The following is a 27,475-nucleotide window of genomic DNA, read 5'->3' on the forward strand; positions in this document are numbered from 1 at the left end:
AAATAGGAGTGCCATATTTTCAAGGCATATTGTATACTTTATTTTTGTAACTAGTAAATGTCAAGCAGTATTCATACACAATACTGATGCATTAATGTGTTCATTCAACAGTGAAGATACCTTTCCTTGTTACATTATATATTTATGACACACAGAGCTGTCAAATAAATTATGTCAAAGCAGCTAAAGTCAGACCTTGTGACACTTGAATCATAGAATCAGGGCAAATAACCTTTAAAATGAAAGACATATGATGAGAATTAGAAACATTTAATTTGCATAAATATAATGTTAACAGTCTTTTCCTTATTACATATTTTATGCCTAATTTATAATTGTCACTATATTCATTTCTTAACACCAGTTTGCAATCCATCTTTTTTCTTATTGCTCACTTTGTTTTGAAATGTGTGAAACACAAATTCTCTAGGGAGCATATGATCAGATCCCCATTTCAACATACTGTGATTAGAACATCTTAAATTTTTCAGAAAATTCTAACATAATGTATTATCTGACATTTAGAATAAATTCCTAGGAATAGCTAAAAATTCCTAAACCCATCAGGCAAATGCAACATCTCTGAAAATATTGGGCCATCTCTTGAAAACAGCCTTGTATTGTTTTCCTGTGAAGTGCAGAATACACCAAAGTGTACAAAATTGAAGCTTTGGTTTTCATATGGTAGATGATTTGAATTTAGGAATGTAAAATCTGAGCATCTAAGTGTACGCATTGGAATCAAAGTGAGTGGCTAGATTGGTGGCTCCTTGGTTTCATTAGCTGAAAACTATTAGTAAACGAGACACTTCCTCAAGCCTCTGCAGGAGGGTGCAGTCTTTTTCTCACACCCTTGAACATCAATAGGAACGGAGAGGCCTCAGCATTTTGCAGGACTCTGTCCTTGTTGCTGACCTATGCAGGCACAGTTAATAAAACTTTGCATTATGCTGAAAACTCCCTAGGGACGCTCAGGTAAATAAGGCAGGAAGGTATTGAGATGAATGTCTGTCCCAGGAGGCACCATAACTAAAACACTTTTTCTTACTGGCTGTAATTCACCTCTGTTAGATAGTGAGACCAGAGCCTGCGCCCTTGTAAGGAGACACAGATTTTGTGCAGTCTCTTTGCTACAGGGTGTTTGGCTCACATTGTCCTTCTGAATCAGAAGAATAAATATTGTTTATTCTATTCTATAACAGTCTATTAATTTATAATAATTGTAGTTGAACAAGATTATCATTGTCAGTCCCTTTCAACTGAACTAAGTTTATTCTATTCTATTCTATTCTATTCTATTCTATTAATTCTGGTGAAGCTAATTGGAATGTATATATTTACATAGGAATTCTTCCTGAGAGCCAGAGGGAAGTCAGTGGACAGTCTATACGAAGAATCACTGAGTAAAGGGTTGAAATTAATAGTAAACTTCAAAACTCAATCTAGAAGGTTTAGGATATTTCATTCAATCTTAACCAAATAAGCGAACAGTTGTTTGTCAGTTGTCTCTGCAAGAGAAGCAAACCCACCCCCACCAGAGAATTGTAGAGACCAACTCAGGCAAGATGTTAAGCAATTCACAGCCCACCAGCAGAGCAACCAGTGATATCCTGGTGGTCCAAAAGTGGCGGATGAAATCTGATGGCATGTCATCCTGGTCACTTGAAGATACACAACATGCAATCACTAGTTTAAGTAAACATTCAATAGCTCACAGGGGTGGTGGTGCAGAAACAGAAATTACACTGGCAATGGAGGATTTTGCCCTTCTAGGCCAATAGTAAGAAAGAAATTACCTTCCCTCTCCCACTCACCGTGGTTCTGTAAAGCAGTTCTGGCCTGACACAGCTTAAACTCAGTACAGGTGTTTTAGAAGCGGTTGAAAGGGCAGCTGTTCTCATGAGTCCTTTGAACACTCCATTCTGCTGAGGAAAAACTATCCTCAGTGGTACCACTTACCAGAATGGGAATCTAATTAACAATGTATATTCTCAGAAAGAGGAAGAAATTTAGGTGAATTTTATAAGGTAAAATACATTACAGGAGTATTACAAGTATCCCAAAGTCCAGTGTCAGAAGGTTAGGAAATTTAGAGTTATGGTTAAATATTTAAGGGAAGAAATGTATTTCATCCCTGATTCTGACCCAAGAGACAATCAAACAGCAATCACAGCATTAAGGCATTTTGAATTTGAAGTCTTACACTGATAAAGCACTTTTAAATATGACACTGAAGGTCTTTGAGCTAACAAGAGATAAATGTCCATGTCAAATCAGCCATGTAGCTGTGGAAAAATTATTCCCATTGAAAGCAGTGGAAATTGGAAACCATTTTAATTAGCACTACAAATGGTTAATTTGGTGCAGAGATGCAGAGGATTTCACAAGGGTTAACACTATAAACAACTTTAAAACCATCTGAGTTGTTCCATTTACAAGATCATTCAGAACAAAACCGAACATCTCCCGTTAGATGCTATCTTTGCTAAAGACCCTATTTTTGACAATTTCATTAGTGAACTTACCTGTAAATTTTCAGAAAAAGAATTTATCAATCAAAGAATAAATACTGAACTTAGTGGAAAAGATAAGATTTATTCATTTATTAAGTTTACAGTTAAGTAGAGATTTCCATTCAGCTGTGACATAAAATTGATACTTCTACATTTAAAGTACAATGTAAATAGTTTCTAAACTGTTCATAAATTACTAAAGGTGTTTGAGGAAATTATTAGTCAAATGTTATAGCCTGTTATTGAGTCCAAGGGTGTAATGAGTCATTTGCATTCAATTACAGCATCTGAAATGAATGCGCTTGGGACAATGTACAGAACTTATTTCTCCTGTGTATAACAAGCTTCTCACAGTTACTAATCAACCCTTTACAAAGTATTTATGAAAGCAGTCTCAGAAAAACATGTACAGAACACTTCTCGTCATTTGTGGGACAAAACGGGGAATAACTTCAGGAGTCACCTATAACTGAAAGGGTAAAAAACCCCATGACTCTCTCCTATCGTCTTTTAGTAGTGCAGAATCACCAAGACCAGAAGAAAAACCTATCGATGTGTTAACATAAGTATGCAGAGACATGAAAACCACCTCATGAGGCACCTCATCAACTGCAGGCAGCTGCTTTGGGCACAGAGAGCAAAAAGAGTCCAGACAAAAATATGTATGTAACCAATGCTGGAAAGAGGATGCTTAGCATTAGGTTTTGTCTATACACTAGGGCTGCACAAAGCAGCCTTGTTTTAATATTCCTCTCTGGAGTACTACAATGGCCATTATGGTTATGCCATATTAATTCACCTTCTAGCTTTCGTATTTTTTTTTAAGTTGTTGAGTTACTTGCTTGTCTTCATCTTTTTTTGATTGCTTTTTACTCACCTCACATTTTCCCGCTAGTGTTCATGTATGGCAACAAAGACAAGAGGAAAAAAGGAATACATGTTGCCACATAACATGATACTGATATGACAGCATAATCTGATATGATTGAAGGGAATCCATAACTACAAGCCAAATAATCAACCCATTAATTCCTCCATCCCATTTGTGTGCTTGCACACAGTACTACACATCAGAATCAGGGCTGAATTGTGGTACGCACCTTAAGTGTCTCCCCACTGTCATCTCTCAGCTGCCACAAGCTGAAATTTCCAGCACCAAAAAAATCACAGTTCAACCTGGCAATGTTGACTACTCTATGCTGGAAACAAGAACAGGTTTTGGAAAATTACTACCAGTTTTTCCTCTTTGATATGAGATAAAGAATACCTGTGACTTTGAAAATGTAACAAACCATAATAATAACTCGTGGCAATTACTAGAGGGGAGAAAATCCAGTGCACTTAGTCAACATAACATCTGCCTTGTCTGAATATATACTGCCCCCACTGACCTTGGCAGACCTTAAAAAGCATACAAAACCATCTACAAGAAATGGAAGAATACATTTGCTGTGATACGATGCTGTTATTGCAAATGGTTGTTTTGAGCAGAAGAAAGAAAATAAAGCCATTAGAAACAGAATATGCACTGCTGTATGGCTTCCTGCATATACAGTATCAATTATAACAAACTGGTTTTAAGAATTCATAATGTCTCATTATTCCATGCACAAAATTACAGATGTGTATTACAACTAACGTTACAATAGAAGATATCTACAAGAATATAACTTACTGGTAAACATACCTCATGTCTGCTTTCTAATAATTTGTGTCTAAATGTGTATAAAAATATTATATAAAACCAGTACAGAACAATTGTATGATCATTCTCTGAATAATGGCAGCTGAAAATTTTTTTTAATGAATGGCAGATTTGTCATTACTAAATGTAGTAAATATATATGGCATACAAAAGATCATCTGTGAGATTCCCTGGAGAACACTAAGGAGAAACTGTGGTGGAGCTCTCTTTCTGCATATGGGCAGACCAGACTAGCCATATTCAGTGGGTTGACATCACACTTCACTCTGGTCACTGAACTTGCTGTAATTCTGAATTGTGAGAAGCAGAAAAAAATGTATTATAATGATTTCCTAGAATATAATGTAAAATTAGCAGATGAAGCAATGCCAGCTTGAAAATACCCTCATTATAAAGACTAATAAATCAAAAAGTTATTTATGATGAGAATGAGCTTCATAAAGCAACAAGTGAGTCTCTCATCAAGTTATTAACATAAAATTAGAATTACAATGCATTATCCTTGGAGGATTTAGGTAAGAGCACCTTTGCCTTTCCAAACAGCAGTGGAGAGGAAAAGAAACCATGATGCCCTCTTGCCTTTACCTTTCTGTCAGTGAATGACTACCACTTGCTGAGGGGGAAGCGGAAATGTAAATCGGAACAAATCACTCTCCATAAGTCTCCAGCTACTTCCTCCTATTCTTTTCTATCCCATCCCATCCCATCCCATCCCATCCCATCCCATCCCATCCCATCCCATCCCATCCCATAATTTTTCCTTCATGTAAACACTTAAAATTCTTCCTGATCTAGCATTTTAAAAAGGCACAGTGAGAGAACATGGACTGTGTTGTTTACAGTGTGCTGCTGCTATTGCTGTCACACTGCCTTTTTACTCCTGTTCATCTTCTCTTATCTTCAGATGTTAAACGCAGTGAACACATAAAAACCACCAAGTCACATACTTGGAGTACTCTGAAGTGGCACCAGCAACATATATACACCGTTCATAATTACATTTAAAATTTAGGGCTGTGTGTAAGCCTTTCAGACTAATCTGCTAAGCCACTATTCAGAGTTTTGATTTGTCTAGCAGCTCTGGTGGAAACATGGGATTAGTTCCTAGGAAAGTGGGCTTCTGAGCTCTAACTTATCCTGGTGACTTCGGACATTTGTCCTGGTTTTTCCATGTCCCATTTCCATAAAATGGGAATGCTAGTACATAACTATCTTAAAAGAATGTTACGAAGATTAATTAATTTCTATAAAGAATGCAGATATTTTATATCAGAACAATAATTTGAATTCATCTAATCAGATCCAGACAAGATATATACAGTACTCATCCCCATTATTTTTGCCCTGCAGTTACCATTTCAGTAAAATATTTTTTGCAGCAAGATCAAAATATAGTAAAGCTCTGAAGAGAACATATTTTTCTGGTCAATCCACTAGATCAACAGTGCCAACCCACCTTATCTGAATAAATCAATGGAAGGTGATTTTGTCCATAGGCAACTCTGATTTAATTAGTAAAATACAAAGTGAAGGAAAAAAAATCAAACCACAGACCACAATGAGTTTAATGTCTCTTGGAGAAGGCTCTGAGCCAAGCTCAAGCCATCTTTGGAATCATAACTAAAACCATGGGAAAGCATGCTACTTGTAATGGAAGCTCATTTACGCTGGGATTACACTGGAAAATGCTCACAGGGTTTATGAGGAAAGCTCAGGTTTACAGTCTCTTAACAAGGAATGTAAGAATCGTTATTGAGCAAGTAAATACATGTTCAAGCAGATGCATATTGAAGCCTCAAACCTCAATTTCTGAGCCAATCCTTTTTCTTCACTCTCCCTCTATCTCTCTCTTCTAACTTGTTCAATTCCTCTCCCCTCTGCCCACCCAGCGAGCCAACACGGACATCACAGTGCAGGGGAGAGTCAAGTTTATTAGCGCGAAACAAGCCTGCTAAGGATCCAGAAGCATTTTGGTCAGAACAGAGCAGTGCTGTGTGAAGTAACTTCAAGCAATCCAGGTTGAGGATTGGGGGTGTGTATGTTCAGTAAAACAGGACAGGGTGTGAGTTAATTTGCCTCACCGAGAAGCTACGTTAGGTGTTTGTAAATGACGTTATGCTTTCCCATGGAGAATGCACCCAGATCAATGAACCACAGCATAGCAACTCTGGATCTAGCATAGAAGACCAAGAATGCTAGCAGGAAAAACATCATGACTGCAGTCCAGAGGCTGAGGACTAGTTGCAGAGAATAGGTAGATAAAAGATTTCTGTACAAAAGTTTCACTGAGTAAATAAGATTTCCTCAGACTTCAACAAATTGCTGTGAGCATCCAAGAAACCCTACAGACTTCACCCACCCCTTCTGCAAGTCTCACCCTGTGAATTTGAATGGCATCAATTGCTGAAGAAATAGATTCAAAGAAGACAGGGTTTTCAGACTCAAGATTTCCACCGTACTGCATTGCTTTTATCAAGGAATCTGTAATGAAACAAACACATTAGCACTGATAAGGTAGTGTGGGTGTATACACCATCGTGTTAGAAGTTTTGCTGTAAGCTGATACTTGCCTTTGCAGTGTGCTAGCAACACATCGATGTGTCTGTTTTTACAGTCCATGTAAATCTATATGTGTGAAAACATGAAATTTAAAAAAATATTTAAAATACCAACAGATAATAAAATACATGAAAAGAACGTATTCAAAGCAAGCATGGAGCAGGAATGCTGCTATTGAGGCTACGCTGCCAGCAGCCACCAGGGTGAGCCCTTCTATAACGTAAACACCACAAAACCACACTAATTTGCTTCCTTCGAAGTACTCTGCGGCTTTGCTGAGAATTAAACGCGAATTTGATTAACAGTTTTTTATTGTATTTTGTAGTTTTGTTTTTTTCCAGTTCTCCTTTTTTAGCAAGTTTCCCTGTCTCTTCTCCACATTCAGATTCACAGAGACTAATTATTGAATTAGCTAAAAAGTCAAAAAAAAAAAAAAAAAAAAAAAAAAAGGCAAAAATGGCTCTAGAACCAGAGTAGGGCCTTTTCTGGCAGATGAGGATCCAAAGCAGTCCTTGCTTCAAAAAATGTTTAAATAACTCGTGTAAAGTGGAACAATTCCAAGCGAAGAGATTCATTAATAACCACAACATCAGAACATCCCATTTTTAAAAATAAACCAGAAACCTGACTCGACTAAAAACCCCTCTAACTCAAACAGCTGTGAGGGTATTTTGGGAGGGAGTGTAATGAAGCAGACACTTTGAGTGTGCTCATCCTTGGGGTAACCCAGGTATGGACTGGTCATTCAGTCAGAGGTTGCACTCCCAACCTGCACATTTTACAACCCATGATGGACTTACCTCTCCCAAATTTGTCTAACACTTCTTTGATATAATTTGCAGTTCTGAGGTTCTGAGGTCTTTAAAAACTTCAGAACATCAGTTTCACCTTTTTTTTTTTTTTAATTAATGCTTTATCTACTAATTTTATTAAATATTCTACATTTTGAGGTGAGACGTAATAAAGAATAACTCCTACTCCCCTCATTTAATTTTTCTGGTTTTATTTTTTACTATATCCCCACCTGTAGATAGTTTTAATTTAACATTTTTAAGGCAACACTTCACTGCTTAATCCTTATAGTAAATGGAGAAAACGATTTGGATAAGAAAAGGCCTGGGCTGAGACCCAAGTTCAAATTTGGTCTTCTGTCTTACTCAGAAAACTTATATGAACCAAACCTTGGATACTCATTTAAATCTGTACCCACTACACAGCTATTAAATGCCAGACCAAATCAAACATAAGAAATAGCTTTTGAATATAACTTTTCATCCACCATACAGAACTGCTTATTTTGTGGTTACTGGTTTTGGTCTCCTGGGAGCTTTCTGGAGCTCCTGCAATGCCTGAGGAACCCAGCCTGTCAGGCATGTAACCCACAGGAGAAAAAAGGGAGATCATTAAGACCTCTGGTTTAGTGGAAAGCAGGGCATACAGATAAAGTCGCAGAACTAAAAGCTGAAATTTTAAAGGAGCAAATCCACACATAGTTCCACTGCAACTGACACAACTGCTATGACAGGGTCCAATATGACCTAAAACAACTTAAAAAAAAAAAAGTTCAGAAACTCATCGCCATTTCATACAGATACTTACATTTGCACTGAATGTCATTCATCTTTAGAATTATTTTTTATATAATTTTATATATAAACAAAACACAGTTGAATATCAAATCTGTGTTTATCTTTTCCACAAGTGACATGTTTATATACTTATAAAGATGAGGTTATGAGTAGTGGGTCCTGATGAACTGTGTAATTCTATTTCTATGTACAGGATTTGTGTGATGTCACGAATACCTGAAGCAGCACCGAGACTCCAGTGTAGTCAAACAAATTCAGTCCACTGCAGTCTAATATCAAAACATGTCGCTCGCTGTTACATGACTGCAACGACTCACCTGCACATTTGGAAAATGAAAAACTTTAATTAAAAATGAGAATGGTCAAGAAATTAATATAAGAATTATGATAGTTCAACAAAATAAGTCCAAAATATCACAATAGATATTTTACTATTGTGTACTGGGACATCAGTTAAGCAAATGGCATATTATCGAAGCACAAATGAAGGACCTTCAGAGCAATGGGGTGAAGTGATGACAGGCAGAACATATTATTAGTAAGACATTTTAGACAGGAATCATCTCAAGAATTAAAGAATTGCTTCTTCAGATTTGAACTTCTGAATTAGTCAGGATAATTCTCGACTTGTGTGGAAGATTTTGCATGGGTTACAATGAGAATATATCTCTCTTTTAAGTTCTGATAAGATGCTCCCTTTTGTAGTACCTAAATACCTGTTTATGGCTTAACTAGTATCATCCCATAAGGAATAAAAGCATGTAAAGTGCAGTGTTTCATTTTCCTAAGGGTTTACTATGTTGTTTTTCTTTGGTTAATTTTTCATATACTATCTTGTATTGATGCTGGCGGAAAAAAAAAAAAAAAAAAAAAGATATTTTGGTAAGATTTACACAGGTCTTACAGTCATTCTTCAACCTCAGGTCATCTTGTGCTTAAACTAAGCACAATCTGTATTAAACGCATCCTGAACTAGCACATAGATAATGATTCCTGGCTTTGACCAAGGGAAAACTAGAAAATAATGCCCATCTTACTTAACGGTGCTCTGTGAACAAATGTCAGTTACCATAATGCACAAAACTCAAAAAAAAATATGAAGGAAAACAATTCTGAATGTAAGATGGGTTAAGCTAAATGGTTGTGACAGAGCAGAAGAAAAGATTTTAAACTCGAGAGGACTTAGAATTTCTCCATGGTGTAAATTTGTATTGGTGCTAATTCACTTCTGACAGTAGTCTGAGAGCCAGAGCCTTTTGGACTTGAACCTCCAGAGATTTACTGTCTTGTACTATCCAATGTACATTAACAGATACATTTCAAACAAAAATACAAAATTTCAAAGGAAACCTCCTGTCTGACATTACAGTGGTAGAAACCCAGGAAGGATTTATGAGATCTGATAGGCTGCTCGCTGTAATCTTTTCTATGCACCTCCTCTGTCTCTGAAACAAAAGAACTTAGTCTTTCTCCCTGTTACTGACTCATGTTATCTTTCCCCCAGCTGCAATAGATGCTGCCTGGCTTCTGAACTGGGGGTAGGTGCAGACCTGTGCCCTCTCTGAATCAGTGTCAACACTAAAAGCAGTTGTTTAATTTGATGCTGATACAGACCAATGGCAAATTGGGATCCCCAAGAGAGAGAAGATAAAGATTTTGACAAAGATGTACATCACTGTGCCTTCCAGGACAACTGCCATAAGGGTTGAGGATTATGTCTTCCTGTTCTCCTCCTTCCTAAAAATTTAAGCCCCACATTTTGTTTTCCTTTTTATAAGGGTTTTTATTTTTTTTTTCTCTCTGTCTTTTATTTCAAAGCTCCCATGAAAAATCATCATAGACTGGTTGGTAAAAGGAACAACAGAGCATTGAAGTTTTCAAGGCAGGATTTAAGCAATCAGAAAAGAAGTCTTGTGCTCTCCATCACTTCAGTAACATGAGAAACCAGCTCATCCAGAAGAAGATTAAAATATGTACTGCCAAGACCTTCCAACATATGAAGTACTTTGCACTCTTGGAGTATTTTACAATATAACCCTGTATAATCTTCAGTAGCCATTATAATTGCATCACTGTCTTAGAGCAAAGCACTCTATCACTCCCAAGTAAACTGAACACTGTGATATCATAAAATGTCATGAGTCTAGTTAATAAATGTAAACATTCAGACAACAGCCCCCAAATCGGATTATTTGCTGTGGCCTTAATGCTTCTAAGTGTTTTAAATAAACACAGTATTTTAATTCCATCCACAATGAAGTCATCTGTATAAAGTATCTTCTGCAAAAGATTGCTGTAGCTCTCCCATGGGAATGCATGTGCTCTGGTTTGATTTAAGTGCTATAAAATGTGGGAAGAGTGGAATTATCCAGCTTAATCCTTAACTGAAAGCAAACCCTTAGGTTTTTTTCTTTATTCTGTCCTCTGTTGATATACAGAACAATATTGGTGGCCAGAGTGTTAATTGTGATTCAGTTGAGGTTTTCTGAGATTTTCGCCTATGTGGCTTTAAAGATCACAAAGGTTTAACATGGCTCTAATTTTTTCCTTTTTTTTACTTTTGCATACTAATATTTAAGTCCCACTGTGAATACCAAAAAAAAAAAAAAAAAAAACAAGACCAGAACACAGCAAAACAGCCTCTTAGGCCTTTGCCTGAAAACACATCCAGGCTACAACGTGGGAAGTGGTTGCCTACACTGCATCCTTGTCTCCATATGAACACAGCAATGCCTGTGAAATAAGCAGGAACTCCTGCAGAACCAGTATTTTCATCAGATCCCTGCTTTTGAAATCTTAAACAATCAGCCAAGAACAGAAGAAAAATAAGACCTGTTAGGCAAAGGCTAACAGATTTTAATATTGTTTAGCACTCATGCTTAATTGAATGATTGATCTGACTACAAATATGAGTCTCCAGGCACTTTGAGTTTACCTAGAAATAAATAGAAAATTTAGGAGCCATTTTGCATACATATCCATCTTGGTTTTAATATCATTTACTGATAATAAACTCACCACGACAGCTTCCATTGGAAAATGAACAGAGCAATGTGTTCTGCTCACACTGAAATAAAAGCAATAAACCATTAACATACCAAAGAAAACTAGTCCAATGCATAGTAACCAGAGAAAATCAATGCAATACATAAGAATTGTGCTTCCCAGTATTGAAGCTAACTCCTTCTCTCCAAAATCATGTATGCAACAGCCTATTGGATAGATAATACTTACTATGTCTTTCTGTATTCCTCTAAAGTTATACCAAACTGATATTTTGCTTTTCTTCTTAGATGACTCAAACAACATGTTTGGATCCACTAGGAAGCATATTATGATCATGATGCTTTTGAGGAAGCAGGGGTTGGCTAAGAAGAGGTCAAAATATGGGGAAGATGTTCTTGAAAAGATCAATTCTAGTCAGTGATTTTATAAGATCAGTTTTTGACTTGCTGCAATCTCACCTGCTATGTTAATATTTTAGTGAGAACATTTTTGATATGTAAATTTATTAAATAATTATTTTTATCTTGAGAAAAAAAAATTACAACTATTTCAATATGAATGCTAATATCTCGGTAGAAATATGAGTTAAACCCCAAAATACAGCACAGAAACAAAATCCAAAGTGCAATTTTTTTCATGTGTATTATGTGCTACAGAAATATGGTTATTCCATAAAAAAAAAAATGCACAATATTTCAGGCAGCTGTTCTGCCAAGTACCTTACAGAAGAGACGCAGGATAAAATCTCCCTCCTAAGTAACTTATGAATTAATTTATTAAATTAACTTATTAACTTGTTGCACTTATTAAATTAACTCATCAATTAATGCCATGCAAATCCTAAGTAATATGTTTCTTGTTTGGGGGTTGTTATCATACTAATTTCAGTCAGCCTAGCAGAACCAAGGGAAAAAGCAGCATAATTTCTGAGTTGAATTTCTGAACAACGAGGAAAAGCCAACCATCAAAATAAGTATGGGTAGCGCAACTCTTTGGCATAAGACAGAAGAGGTGGTAGATACACATTGCTGAACACTGTCTTAACGACCTATCTAAGAAATGACTGTGATTTGCTCAGCCCATTTTTCCAAACTAGATGAAATTTCTTACAGTATGGTATTAGAATATCTTAATTGCAATGACAGAAAAATAAATGGGGTTTTATTCCCTTTTAGGGTCTTTTATAGGAATTTGCAGTAGTTATGTACATATAAACTTGAAAAATACAATACTTATTAAGATCTTCTGCAAAACCGAGTTATACATAATTTGTATACTGTTTATTTTTCCAAGACAATCAGTGCAGAAAACCAAAAAGAAACACTACCTTCAAGAAAAACTTTAGCAAATTTGTACCTTCTTCCTAATTCTCCTGGAATTATTTACAGTTAGAAACAGAAATAAAGTGTCTATCTCTCCTGGACTCACCTCCAGAAAAAAAAATTGCACTTTGTTCAAGTAGATTTGTAGCTACTTGTTGTCTGTATATAATCACAACCTTATATTACCTGAGGTTACGTAAGTTCTGCCAGAAATTTTGAAGAGCTTTGGATCAATGCTTTAATTTCTCTTACAGGATCATATATAGAAATAGTAGATATTCTTTTCAAGCAATAATAAGGAAGTAATCCTTACTGAATCTGGTTAAGATAAGGATTAATTTTATTCTGTTCTAAATAAACCATTTGTAATATTACCTTTTTATAACTATTTCAGTATCTGATTACATTCCCTAAGAAATGCAAGGAAAGCAGTCATGATCTTCAACACTGTCATTGTGTTTACTGAAGTGTATAGCACATCCTACCTTGTTTGCATCTTCATATGCCTGGCTGTTTGTGCTGTCCTTTTGGATTATCTTTATCAGGTCAGCATGAAATTTCCTGGCATTCAGAAAGACTAATGGGTTGTTGACTGAAACTATCTTTACCTGGTTTAATGATTCCTGTGGAATGAAATAAAAATAATGCTGAAAAGATTATCTTGGGTTTGGAGACTGAAAACCAATCTAATTTCTTTTAAAATACTGAAGATTCTACTAAATCAATCTAAAAGCAGCTTTGGATTGTGAGAATGACTTAACAGATAACTGTCTTGGTCAGTCTTCATGCACAACTCATAAAAAACTTTGCCCACTTTGGAAGAATGAGAACAGGATGAGAGACACCGTTCTGCTGATTCTAATGTACAAACACTGCTGCTGACAACACCTCAGCAGGTCAGCAGCAGATCACGAACAGATCTGATTCCAAGAAGTTCTCCAAAAGGACTTCAGTCCACAAGAGTGCTATACACAATAAAATATACTATAACTAAGTGTAAAAAGGGGTCTGGATACCGAAAATTTCCATTTACTACTGAAACCAAATACTTGATTTATGTGAATATCAGCTCTCAGAATTGAATTACTTATGGCAATGGGTAACAGGAAGCAAAACCCAAGAACTCACAATACACGTTCAAAAAGCCTCTGTTCTTACTAACAAAACTCAGAGATGCAACAAGGTCACACTCGAAGACAAGAGGAGCTGACAGACCACTTTTTAAGTAGTTCAAAAAAATGTAGGATTGAATTTAAGATACACAATTTTACCAACAGACTTCTAGTAAAACAGGAATGGAAATCTTCACCACAAACCACAGAAACTACCTCCTTATTCTAGACTGCTGTTCAGACTTCTGGGAACCAGACAATCTCTCAGACACCACCACAGCGACCATTGTACTGACTAGGGAAACATTTCAAACACACAAAATAGAGGCAATGAACCCCAGATTATGTATAGGGACTTTGCGCAATTTACCTAACGAATGTGATTGTGGTACATATCACATCACCAACATGCCTCGGTCAATCAAGTGGCAAAGCCTAACTGGAAGTTAAAATGGCTAAGATCTTATGAAAGAAAGCTCTAAAACAAGGGCAAAACAGAGGGCAATATATGCTTGAATGGATGAATACTCCAACAGCAAACAAATTCCCATAAAAAAAAGGTGCTATAGACAGCTTGGTGGGGAGATAAGTGGGGAGTGTGGTGCCATACCAGAACTGGCAAAGTGGAAGATGAAAACCGAGAAAAAAGGAAGACTGATGTGCAAAAATCAAAGCCTGTGATATCAAGAAGCTAATTAGCTTTCAAAAATACAAGGTAGAAAACTCAAAAGGTTCAAACCCTAAGGCAGAACCAAGCAGATGGCAGACTTAGGTATAGTCTTTCGTCTAGGATGGGTGAGGACAACTGTGCCAAACTTGGCTTAGTTATTCCTGGCTCTGTTTTGTTCTATCTGCTTTCTTAATGCGAACTGTTCTGAGAAAAATGGACTTCCTGTTATCATGACCTTGCTAAGAAAGAAGGAAAATTATCTCAGGTGGCCTATTCCTGCTGTCAGATACCATCAATTGCCCTGTGTTCTCTGCATAGTCATGTCTATGACTGGATAAGAGTTCAGTTCAGTGAATGCCGGTGATGCAAAGTGTTTCACATAAGGTTCTAAATACCCTGTTGATTTTTTCCACATTAGAATGTTTTTTCTCTTGTTGATGAACTAACCCCTATAAATCCACAGACCTTAATGGCAGGGTAGATAATTAAGCTTGCATATTTTTATGTTTAAAAGTCCTGTTGTTTATGTCTAAGCTGTTATTTACCAGGGGAACTTGGATCAGCCTAACATTCATACATTAAAAATTGCCCTAAATGCCTGCTGTAACCCAGTGACTCTAATTCAGTTAAGGGCATTTTCTAAATCTTAAAAATATTTTCCTTCTGTGTTTTGTGCAATAAACTCTTGAGCAATTTGCTTTCTTAACAAAATGTTGTTTTCCACACTGTCTGCAGACACTAGTTTGTTATTACTTGGTTGATGGCATTAATCTTAATGATTAAGGAAAAAAGCAGGGGAGCAGTTAACTTTAAAAAAAATAAATAAAGACTCATAGGGATTTGTACAAAATGTCTTATGAATTGATACAAAAAAATAGTAGGCAAATCAAATTCTGGTTACCCATCTCTGACAAAGTTTACACCAACATTTTTATTAAGAATGAAAACTGATATAATAATTGACAGCTGGGCTCAACAACAGTGTTTTTAATTTACACTTCAGAGTCCTCCCTATTCTCATGTACCTTTCACATTCCAGCATTGTTCAGCATGCCAAAACAGTAAATCCCCCTGAGCCAAGCTCAAATTTTGAGCCCAAGATAGCTATAATGGAAAATATTTGTCTGAAAAGACAAATGCTTTAGGGGAGAGCTTCTCAATGCTGAGGTAATACCTGCTGAGCATGTTGCTTACTGGTGCTTAAGACCTTTCAAAAGCATAAGGAAAGAAGGTGTGGTAGAAACTGCCACAGTGGAAGAAGGCAGGATGTCCTAGTGATGGAACTCTGTGCTGAAAGGACACACGATTCTACTTCTTTCTTGGCTGCTGACCTACCATTTCATCTCAGAGAAAGGAGCTCACCTCTCTGGGCCATTACCCCTCTCTTCTTACCACAGGCCTGACTACAAACAACTTTGATTATAATTGCAGTGAAAATAAACAAAAGCATTTTAAATCTCTGACTGGTAGCTTTAAGTTTGTAAGAAGCCAAAATTTAAAAACACAGTCTTTCAGAGGCTCTTCCATCCATTTTTCATGCAAGGGTACCCTAGTCTGTGACAACTTCATGCTGTTGTCCCTCCTTCCCCAGCGACACTCGGTGTCCTCTGGGACAGTCCAGTCACAAAGTGCTGGTGACAGAAATGGGGAGAGAAAAGAGATTGCGGAGGATGAGAGTTATCAAAGGACTTTCGGGAAATGAGGAAATCTGATAGAAATACAGAGACAGCTCTTGTCTGCTCAGATGGCCCCTGCCCTTGCTGCCAAGATGTTTCCTTAGACTTAAGAATTAGGAAAATTTTACAAAGAGCAAACTTAAAAGTAACAAATAAGCTAAGACAGATTAATCTAACAGGACTTGCCTAACCTTGCAGACCAGCAGCAGAACCAAGAACATATTCCAATTTCCGATGCCTAGACTATTTTTTTAATTTACTATGTCATACTGGTTTTAGATTTCAAGATGTCATTTTATAAAAATGTTCTCTTGACTCACTGATTACAATCTGGTAACCAACTAGAGAAAATAAACAAATCTGAATTGGTGGAACACACACGCTCACGGAAGATAATTTACTTACACAATTATCTTCTGCTTTGTATTTATATTCCTCTTCTTTCACATTTTTCAAATTCAGTGTCTTTGTTCTGTAATCAATACACAGGGAAAATCTGTAAGGCATGGCATCAGAAACAGGAAGAGGCATACCCCAAAACTGCAGCGTAGAAGTTTAAATCCATACATATCTTTATGCAAATAAGTCTTATTTTTTGTGATAAAGATCCAGTTAAAAGAGTAAAAAGTATGTATTAAAATTATAGTATATCACTTTGAAAAATTGATATAATTATTTTTTATTCCAATAAGTATAATGGAAATTTCTGGTAAATAAATTATTAATTTTAAGTTTCGTTACTGTTTTATAGCTGGCCAGAGAGCTATTCTCAAGCAAAGGCAGTTAATATAGAATCTACAACTTCAAAAGTACAGAGATTTAATTAGTATTTTTTACCTGCAAAATTATAGTGTAAGGAAAGGAAAAAAAAAAAATATACTGAATAGCTATGGGTCATGGAAACTAAGGATGTTTTATTTATCAAATTTGATGTATCTCTGTATGATGAAGCAGAATGCTGCACTCCCGCTATCAAAGTGGGAAACTTAACTGGAAAAGCCAGAATCCCTGTGCTCTCTACATGGTCATTGGGAGGATAAAGTTTCCTTGACAAGGCAGCTCAGTGCACAACCTTTTGCTTCAACACTTCACTTGCAGAAATGCCTTTACCTGCAGAACAAGAAGACTATGAAACTAGCTGTCATCTGAGCTCTGTGCCTAAAGATAGGCAATGGAAATATTCCCAGAATACAACATTTAATAGATGCATCAGTGTACAGGGAGTGTTTGCAGGTACTGGTGTTAGCTAAATGAGGCTTGCAAAAGTCAGCTGTTCTCTCCTGTTGGTATAAATTGAGCTGTAGCTGCTGTTGGTTTTAATACACTCTGATACATAACATGTATCATGTGCAATACTGTCAAAGAACTTTTTATTGATTTTTCTGTTGATCTTGCGCTACCTTCACCTAATGAGCCATTGAGATGTACAATACTAACAGAAATTATAAAATACTGCCATAGCGTGAAATGGTTTAGAGATCCTTAGCCTACAGTAAATGCACAGGTCTGACTTTTGCATCGTCTTATCTTGTAAATTTCTGCAAGTAGAAAACTGAAGTTTCATTGTGAAATTTAGTGTACTGTATGTCAGCACTGACAGTAGAGAAATGTGCCAGAAAGAACACATAAAGATGTGCTACCAGAAAATTTCGATAGCTTATTTCTCACCTGGGAAAGCGGAAAATCACAATCACTATAGTGCAGACAACGCCATACAACAGTCCCACATTAGCAGCAAAGCATATTGTAAACATGTAGGTACTAATCCATATGCTCTTTAAGGAGGGAAACAGAAAGAGATTGTTAATTTAAGTTTTTGTAACAATGTGGCTTCTATGACTCAAAGATTTTTAAAATTAAGATACTTTCTCAGGAGTAAACATTTGGTACTTTGAATGGGATATTGAAGTCTCTGTTAGTGATTAAAATAATGTCTACCCATGGGAGAACTCGTATGACATAGCACTACTTATCTCAATGCTCACAGAGGTTCCTTACAGACTTACTTGAAATAGCACATGTAGTTATGCTAACAGCATAATTCAGAATTAACTCAGTTGTTTTGCAAAACCTGTAACTTATTTTTCACATTGCAAGTTTTTGTCACCTCCTTCACTGTACACATTTAAAATCCTCCTTTCCTTTTACACAACAAGGTACCCTAAAGGTCACATACAGGGAGCTCTCCTCCCACTAATATGTGGGAATTATAATTTGTGAAGAGTTTAATTAAAAGTGGCATTTATCAGAGTACGACTGACTAAACCAACTCTATAACAAAAAAATTGTTGGGGAATTAATTTCTTCACATGGGAATGGTGAGATTTCAGATTACTTCCCCATCTGTCAATATCTGATTAATAAAACTTTGGATGCAATTTAAATACAAATTAAAAAGGAAAAAAATAAAAGCATATCGGAAAAATAAAAAAGTCATTTTGAAAATGAACTAAAAATATTAAAAACCCAAAAGATTTTTATGTTTCAATTTTTTTCTTTGATTATTTTCTGAACAGGAATGATCCTTCATATTTCCATACTACAACAATTTATACCACAGAGAGATATTCAGATTTCACAATTAAAAGGGCACAAGTACAAATTACTTGATTTCTCACAGCAACCTAATATCAGCACATATTTCTTTACTGGAGGGAGCCTTAAGCAAAGACTGCCACCTAATCTTTGTATAAAAAATGTTAAAGAAAAATGGAAAGTATTTTCAGTCCTCTGAATGTATTGATCTTCACATGTGCCTGTTTCAACAATTATAGCGGTTCTTGTCAATGTTTGCAGAGGAACAGATCACATTACAATGTCACAATCAGTGTTAAAATTATTCTTTCTGATGCTTTCACTTAGCTCAGGAAAGCCAGAGACAACAGAATACTTTCAGACTAACCACAGGAGTTTTCCTTGAGTAGATTTCAGAGCTGTTATTTTATGAATTATAAAATGTAAGTCATGCCATAATGATTTATACTTCACAGAGGACAGAGTGTTCTGTGACTCTACAGAGAAACCTTTTCCTCCCTCATCTTCAAAGTTCTAAATGACTGCAGAAGGTTTTGCAGTCTCTTCAGTGGTGCAGCTGCTAGGTAAAGAGGTAGTTCATTCACTGAAATCATGCTCAGTCTCCAGTTATACTTTAAAATTGGATCTTATACAAATTGTTGTGTATATATTTGCAAAGAATACCTTTATGAGCAACAAATATTTAGTTCTGATTAATCAGAGAGAAAGTAATTGTAACATTTACAAATCCAACATGAATTTATAAAGAAGGTTGCTGGATGTGAATGGACTAACAGAAGTAGTACACACGTGAAAGTCAGGGAGGATCAAGAATTGGCCCATCCTCATAAGGCTGAACCCTTGACAACACCTGAGATCAAGTAATCCACCTCAGCTGCAGACCAGAGTCATCTAATCAAATCACTGCTTCAAGGCTTGCAAAATTATTTTCTCTCAGAAGAAAACAGTAAGCGTGAAAACCCAACACGAACTCTACATAGGTAGAATGAAAGTAAAATGTTCAAGTGCTGCTGAGCACTGAGAAAGCTAGTTGAGTGCCTCTTTAGCAGCCTACTATCTTACATCTGAACTGTAACCAGAGACTGCTATTTTTGAGAGAATGAGCCAAAACAATCATATTCTCATTTGTCAATCACCCTTTCAGTGCTTTTTATTGGCCTGGAGTCAGTTATTTTTACGTAGGGTAGTATCGAACTTGTAGAAAGAAGTTATGTTGATCTGATAGACTTTTTTTAATTAATGGGTTGTCACAGGGTTCAACAAAGAAGTCATAAAAACATCAAAGTTTTCTTTGGCCACTTATGCAACATGGTTATAGTATATTCCAGGACAGATAGGATCTAATCATTCTTCAAATCTTAGCCATAATGTTTTGTAGGCACATTTTTCTTAAAAGTCAAAACAAAATCCAACTTCAAAACATGCTTGTACTGTATTAATTACAAAAAAAAAAAAATCCTAAAGAGTGAGAAAATAATCAGGAATATGGATTTCTGTTGAATTCTGCATATATCAGAAGGTATCGGAAGCACTGAGAGGTACTGTGACTGCATATGCAGAAGCTGCCTCTGAAACTCTGTGGACAGCGTTTCCATGTAGACCTTTTAATTTCATGAGGTCTACTCGTCCACCACTGAGGGGAGTGTGAAATGGAAACTTGGTGGGAATAAAGAGCATATAAGTAAGAGAAGTGACAGCATACTCTTTGAGGCAATGACTAAACAATTAAATACTAACATACTGTGATACTAAATGTTTCTGTACCACTTTGGAACCGGATTATAAATAATCCTTTCTGTTGCAAACTGAGATGATCAGCTATTGCCTGTGTTGTTAGAGTTCATTTCACTTGGCATTTACTACGTACTGCACAGATGTCTACACCTGGAGGAGCTGTCAAGATTCCCACCATAATCAATGGAGATCTGGTTATCAGAGTGGGGGGAGTTTAGGAGGTATTTCACCTGACTCCTGCCTGATTACACTGCCGTGTACTTCAGGAAGAAATAAATCATGCCCACTGGACTTGACTGATCAGCTCTGTACTGTCTATAATGCAAGGCTGTGATGACTTGTTCAGATGAAGAGCCCTTGCTGCAGTCACCAGCACATAGCCAGAGGGAGAATCCTATAAAAATCCTGTTTGTTCAGGGGATGCCTTGGCAGAGAAGAATGTGGAGCCCAGGAGGAAGCTCTGGCTCTGGGGAGGCTGCACAGCATGCCCATTCACCCACATCCTTCTGCCGACACTACTGATGCATGCCTGTGTCCTCATGGCACCACTCTTCATCAAACTTTACAATTCAAATACTGAAGTGAAAACCACTATGGCCATAAATCAGGAACTGTTTAACAGTAAAGTGGTATGGTAGTTCTTTAATATAATTTTTCACAAGCGTTCCACACCCAATGCTTGAGAAGGTGTTTGTTTGCACAGACTTCTCTGGAGACAGATGGACTGATATAAATATTATTCTTTATAAAGAGTTTATATGACAATCACACTTTCAACAGATTAAGCATTTGCAAATTCCTTCCCACCCCACTGGGACTAACTACAGCAAAACTAATATAAATCAGGGTAGCACATTCACTAATGTGGGAAGGATAGAAAATCTCCCTAGGATGTCATAAGCTGGAACCATTTGTGTAAAATTAGATAATAATTAGAAGAGACAGCTTGCTACTTTTTGGAAAATGTTTTATATAGCAAAGCCCTCAGTGCTCTTTCATGAATCAGGGCACCTATTTGATGAATACCCGAACAAATCTAGAAGTTTATCTCCCTCCTGATGATAGTATGTTAAGAAGTTCTAAAAATAGATTAAATTGCACCAGTGAGCTCCAAAATTCCATGGAAGGCCCTCTCTGGGCCCCCTACGCCAGCTTATTTTGACAAAATGGATTGACAGGCTGATGGTTCGATGACTTAGAAACTCACACTGGCAAGATCTTGGAGGACACTTGTCTAAAGTGAGACCCTCCTGGTTGGATCTACTTGCTGGATTGGTAGCATTCTTTAAATTCTTATATTACTTACAATTAATTCATCCATAACTACCTCTCCCATCATGGCACCATGCAGGGAATGTGCATTTTTTACTATAAATTGTTGCCATTCTTTCTATTTTACAAGTCAGGCGTACAACTTAGCTCTGCTTCAGCTGTAGTCACCTCCTGTTTAAGTCATTTATATGTTTTTTAACATTATTTTCTCTTTAAATACCATAGTGTTTTTGTGTTGAACACATTAAATCCCCGTTGTATAATTCATGTATGAAAAATAATTCTTACTCTATTGTCATTTTTCACTTAGAGGGTCACATTCTCAAATATTTTTTCTCCATCTTTGGTCACTTTCAAGTCCAACTGTTAACAGCAAACAAAACATTTTTCTTCAGCAGTCCATTACCAGGCAGTAGCCTTTGCCTACTTTAAATGGCTGCAGCTCATCTGGGATGCTCAGCCTTAAATACAAGAGTTAACAAGAACTTCACGGGCCTTTTTGTTGACACTAGGAAAATGCACTGTCAAGCAGTAGAATAAAAAGGGAAGTTAGTCAAGAAGTAGGCTGGCATAACACTTGCAGGAAAGATATGGAAATCAGCTTTTCATCTGAGGACCTGAAAAGTGATACACACTCACAGAAGAATTCCAGACCATCTTTGTCGTAGTTCCCCAAAACAGGCAAACATTCAAGACAAGTCATTCTCAAATTAATGTACAAAACACAGATAACACAGGAATCAACACCCTAGAAACAGCCAAAAGATGAAGACAGCAAAGAGAGGACAAATACTGTTATTTATACAGTTACGTATTTAACATATCTAGTGGAAAAGAGCAATTATTAATCTGAAATTATTGAAATCATGCAAGAAGGTACAGGGACTGTCAGAAGACCTTGACTGAAGCAAGAGACCTTTGAATTTCATGCAAGTATTGTGAATGGCAGGAGAGGGCTCTTTGGAGCAAGGGCAGTGATGTTCTTGCTGGAAAGAAATTTGAGAGGTGGGATGTAAAAACAAGATATTCCTGAGGGCTGCTAAAGAACAAGTTGAAAGAAAATGGAAACAAATATACATAATAATATTCAGCTAATAATATTGAGTATTAGCTACTTAGGTCTGTCAGCCTAGCTGTTCCTTTGGACACAGCTGTTCCTAAACATTAAATCTTCAAGAAAAAGCAATCCATGGCTGAAACTAGAGATTTCATGGACTCATAGAATACCTTCAGTTGGAAGGGACCCATGAGGAGTTAAACTCCTGAGCTGTACCTTTCAAGCTGTACCTTTTACATTTAACAGAATTATGTTTTATAAAGAACTAATCAACAGATAAATATTACTCTTCTTATTTGTGTTCAATGAGAATCTTAAAGAAATGCAAAGGAACAAGGTAACAAAAGCCATAATATCCTGTTTCTATGCACAAAAAGTTTTGCCAGACCTGTGAGCATAACAAACCTGACTTCTATGTTACATGACACACGCCCTTCAAAGAATCAGTTCCAGAAAGGACAGCTGCTAGTTATTTCCAAATGTTTTTTTTTTAAGAGTTTCTATCTTCAAAACACTTTGGATAACCTGGGTAATGGGACTGATTCATTTCTAATGTGTCGTCAGTTGCTGGGGTGAATCTTTTCAGGTCAAAATCAACACTATTGTGTTTATTCAAATCACTGGGCTTGGTGAGGCTCCTCAGACCAGGCAGCAATGTAAGATGAACGTTTATAGCCTTACTTCAGATTGTGGCATTTAAAGCAAGATGATTTATCCTGTCAGGCTAAGGACTGATGGTACAGCTATTTTAAAATAAATCATCATTCAAGTACGTCCAGTTAAACAGATAAGCCCAGCAAGCTCTCTCTCTCTACAACCTTTCTTCTTCTCTATAACCATCCTTAGAAATAATGACAGATGTCAGAGGTATAATAACCAACTACTTACCCATCCTTTCTGCCAAAATCACTAAAGCAAAAATCAGTCAGGCTAGTCTATCTATCAAAATTCATCAACTTTAAAGAGCTTCCAGAATATCCTACTGGAAAACTTAACTACTTTCTACCTCAATGCACTGATAGAGAAGCCATATCTCTCTCCCATAACTACAAATTTTCTTAAGCTGGCTGTCTCCAAAATAATTCTTGATTCACATCATCTACCCCTTGGGACCCTGGAAATCTAGGTTATGATGAAAACCATATACACTACAGGTGGTAGAAAATATTTTCAGAATTTAGCTACTTGAGGAACATAAGATGTCATGAAAGATAGAGTTCTTCTTTTGAATGATTAAATAAAATCAAAATCCAAGACTTTTGTGGCAAAATGTGAAGAATCTCACATAGCCAAACTTGATGTTATTTACTCAGTTCTGCTTTCCATACTGAAACCTAGTATTCTATAAAATACATTTTATTCAGTCTAGACTTACCATTACTGCTATAGAATATTAAATCAGATATTACCTCCAGTAACCTATATCTCCCACCACAGCAGAGGACGATATGACCAAAATACCTTTCTGAATATTTGTTAACTGAAACTGCATAAACAGAAGTTCCAAAAGCTCTATGGGATGTCAATATGTGGTTGGTGGTCTTGGTTCCACTAATTGCCCAATACATTCAAAAATTTCCACAGAAGAGAAAACCAGGAGTCTTCCTAAACAGGGACTCATAATTAGTATTTGTTAGGAATTCTGTGCAAATATAAGTCAGACTATTCAGACTTCACATTAAACTGGATTTTCATACTATGTCTCTTTCCATCTATCTGCTTTTTATAATGTGTTTCTGAGTCTTTCATTATGATCAAACAATAGATATCCTCTTTGCAAAATCTGAAAGAGTTAAGGCAATTTACCTACAGAACACTAGGACATATATCTTTCTGCATCTCTAGTGTTTCCTGTTCTGTTTGTCCTGTACAGTCATTTCATACCCTCGGAGGACAAAGATACTGGGATCTCTTTGATAATACTACAATAACAAAAGCAAGGTAACCAGCTTGAGAGGGCACAGAAAATTAGACATGCTTCTGCTCAGATTAACCTGATCTGTCTGTATACTAATCTTTAGCATTAAATTAGGTATGATTCTTTATCATTTAGTAAAATTCTGATTTTTTTAAATACAATTACCGTTACAGATACTGTGATTCTGAGATAGAAAATACACCAACAGCACACAAAAACCCTAATAATAATAGCATGCACTTGTCTCTTCTAGGGTAACAGAACTATTAAAGTTTGGTTAGGTATTTGTTAAAGGTTCTCAGGAGAACCTACTTAGATTGTTTCACTTACCCAGTCTATTTTATCGACATTCCAATATTTTTTTAAGTCACGGAACTGCACTAGCATCCCCTTCAAGCCCACAACAATAATGCTTGCTAGTACACACTGCAATGAAATAAAAAACAGAAGACTTTTGCAGAATTCGTAATGAAAACAAATGTTCGTTCTTCATTTTAGCAGTCAATATCATTACCAAATTATAAAAAAAAATGAAGTTTGTGTTTCAAAAACAGGATAAGCACAAATCTAACAGTATCAAACCTGTTTTTTCTGTCCTGCAGGCAATCTATAGGCCACCTGACTTCAGGATGTCCCTAGACTCTCTATGTGTCACCAGACCAATGAGTCTGGAGAACTCGGAAGCAAATCAGTACTCAACTTCTACATAGTAAAGAATTTCAATTCCCTTTCTTCATCACCTAGACAAGGTCTCTAGAGCAAAAAATCCATTAACTTTGAGGCAAACAAAATAATTTATTGTTCTCTAAATCAGAAAGCGGGAGGAAATGGTTGAAGAAATCATTTGAAGCCAAAAAGGATGGAGTACAAAGCGAAGGACTTGCAGTGCACAGGTGGCAAGGGAGGCTGAAAAAAAGTCATAGAAAAGAAATAAAATATCAAGAAACATACGATTTTTTTTTTTATGTAAGCAAAAAAGTCTATAGGAAACCAGTCAAAATTTACATATAATCCATATAAAAAAAAATGAAGGGAAGAAAGCAGTATAATGAAAAATATGACATATCGTTCATCACTCTTCAAGTGCCCTTACTTTGCATGGTTAAAATGAGCTATAAAAGGATCTGTGTTTGAAAAGTGAAAAACTTCATTTGATATTGTAAACAATAGCACAAAGTAAATGTAAAATACAGCTGAGCAAAAATTTCATATACAAACATGGAAGAATTATGGATAACTTTGGCACACCTCTAATTAAAATTAAATATTAATTTGTAATACCAAAAGCTAGATATAGCTTAAGTGATAACACATCATGTTGCTTTACAGAGTCTTAGTATAGAAGATGTATTCCATGAGAGAGATAAAAGAATATCTCATAATCTTTCTGCAATTCAGTTTAGATCACTATCTACAAAAATTTGTGTCAAATTATTTGAAAAACAAAGTCATACATCATACACATAACTAGAGATAAATTGTGGATCTTTGTTAATTTCTACTGCATTTTGTCAATTTACAAATCCACAGCAATCTACATGTATTCTTTTCATAGACTACATGCCAAAATCAGGTAGAAGAGAAATGCTTTCTCATATACTTATGTGATAGCCTATATATGCAACTACATATGTGTAAAATCTACATATATTATATTGTCACCTCTGTATTTTATGATTTTGAGACTTGCTATGCCCTTACTATTCTTTCTCCCATTGAAATCAAACAGAACTCATTTAGAAGTAGAACTGTTTCTCACTGAAAAAAAATTAAGTAATTAGAAAATGTTTCATGTAATCTTTAAAAAATAAGATAAGTACCGTACCATAGGCAGCCAGTACAGCATAGGTCCAATTGCATAGATCACCACAAGAATTAATACACAAGAGATAAGGCAAGCCACCTAAAACAATAAAAAAGCAGATCATTCAATAACAATAAAACAATATTAAAACCTATGGAAAGGCTTACTCATCAAATATTGTAGACAAAAATCAAGAAGATGAGATTGTTAGCTGTTAATATATCTATGTATTACAGATGCATATAATTTCAGTTTTAAACTCTGGTGATTACCTTTGGTCAACTGCAGTGGAAACACAGTAAGAGATCTCAACACCCATGTTGGACCCTGCTGACACACACAGACACCGACCACAGCATCGCTTACACACTCGGCTGTTCAATGGAGCGTGTGTGCAATATCTCATCCCAGAAGTTTCACAGCACCCACTGTCATTCTGTGACATATTTATAGTCATGCACCCTATGTTGTACTAAATAACAGATCTGCCATAGCACTGACCAAAATTACATACAGAGAACTGTGTCACCATTTTTGTGCAAGAGAAGATTTCTAACTTCTTTTATTGGTATCAACACTAAAAGGAAATTATTATGTTAAGTCAGAAACCACCAATTATTTAATGTTAATATCAGTGAGTTTTACTTTAGAAAATGTAGGAACATTTTTTTTAGTATATTAAAAATTATAATTAATGCAGGTGACATGAATCCAGACAAATATATGGTCTAAAAATTAGTATTAGATAGTATTAATCTGATGGAAAACTACAATAAAATTGCAGCCTCCTACTCTACTCTGGCTGCTCAAAAAACACAGTACTTCTGCTCTCATTAAGATACAGTCCAGATTCACTGAAGGTTTTTGACAATAAGTAGACAGATGCTCACTTTATTTTTATATTGATAATATGTTTCTAAAATAATGCGGTATCATTTTAAGAGACAAGTTGTTAAAAACAAAACCAGACAAGTTGTTAAAACACTAGAAAATTAAAGCCATG

General features: G+C 36.0%; 1 protein-coding gene across 1 annotated transcript in view; it reads right to left on the reverse strand.

Moving 5' to 3' along the window:
• Nucleotides 1-2,485: 2,485 nt before the first annotated feature.
• Nucleotides 2,486-27,475, reverse strand: part of SLC26A7 (solute carrier family 26 member 7) — a 65,700-nt gene continuing 40,710 nt past the window's right edge. Inside the window, exons 9-18 of the mRNA XM_065831997.2 lie at nt 26,494-26,571; nt 24,999-25,094; nt 17,821-17,927; nt 16,558-16,624; nt 13,180-13,317; nt 11,385-11,433; nt 8,583-8,683; nt 6,789-6,843; nt 6,596-6,699; nt 2,486-4,508 (exon numbers count right to left, since the gene is read on the reverse strand). Of these exons, the coding sequence (XP_065688069.2) occupies nt 4,473-4,508; nt 6,596-6,699; nt 6,789-6,843; nt 8,583-8,683; nt 11,385-11,433; nt 13,180-13,317; nt 16,558-16,624; nt 17,821-17,927; nt 24,999-25,094; nt 26,494-26,571 (831 nt within the window). The 3' untranslated portion in view covers nt 2,486-4,472. The remainder of the gene's footprint in view (nt 4,509-6,595; nt 6,700-6,788; nt 6,844-8,582; nt 8,684-11,384; nt 11,434-13,179; nt 13,318-16,557; nt 16,625-17,820; nt 17,928-24,998; nt 25,095-26,493; nt 26,572-27,475) is intronic.

This window comes from Patagioenas fasciata, chromosome 2 (assembly GCF_037038585.1).
Source record: "Patagioenas fasciata isolate bPatFas1 chromosome 2, bPatFas1.hap1, whole genome shotgun sequence".
Lineage (NCBI taxonomy): Eukaryota > Metazoa > Chordata > Aves > Columbiformes > Columbidae > Patagioenas > Patagioenas fasciata.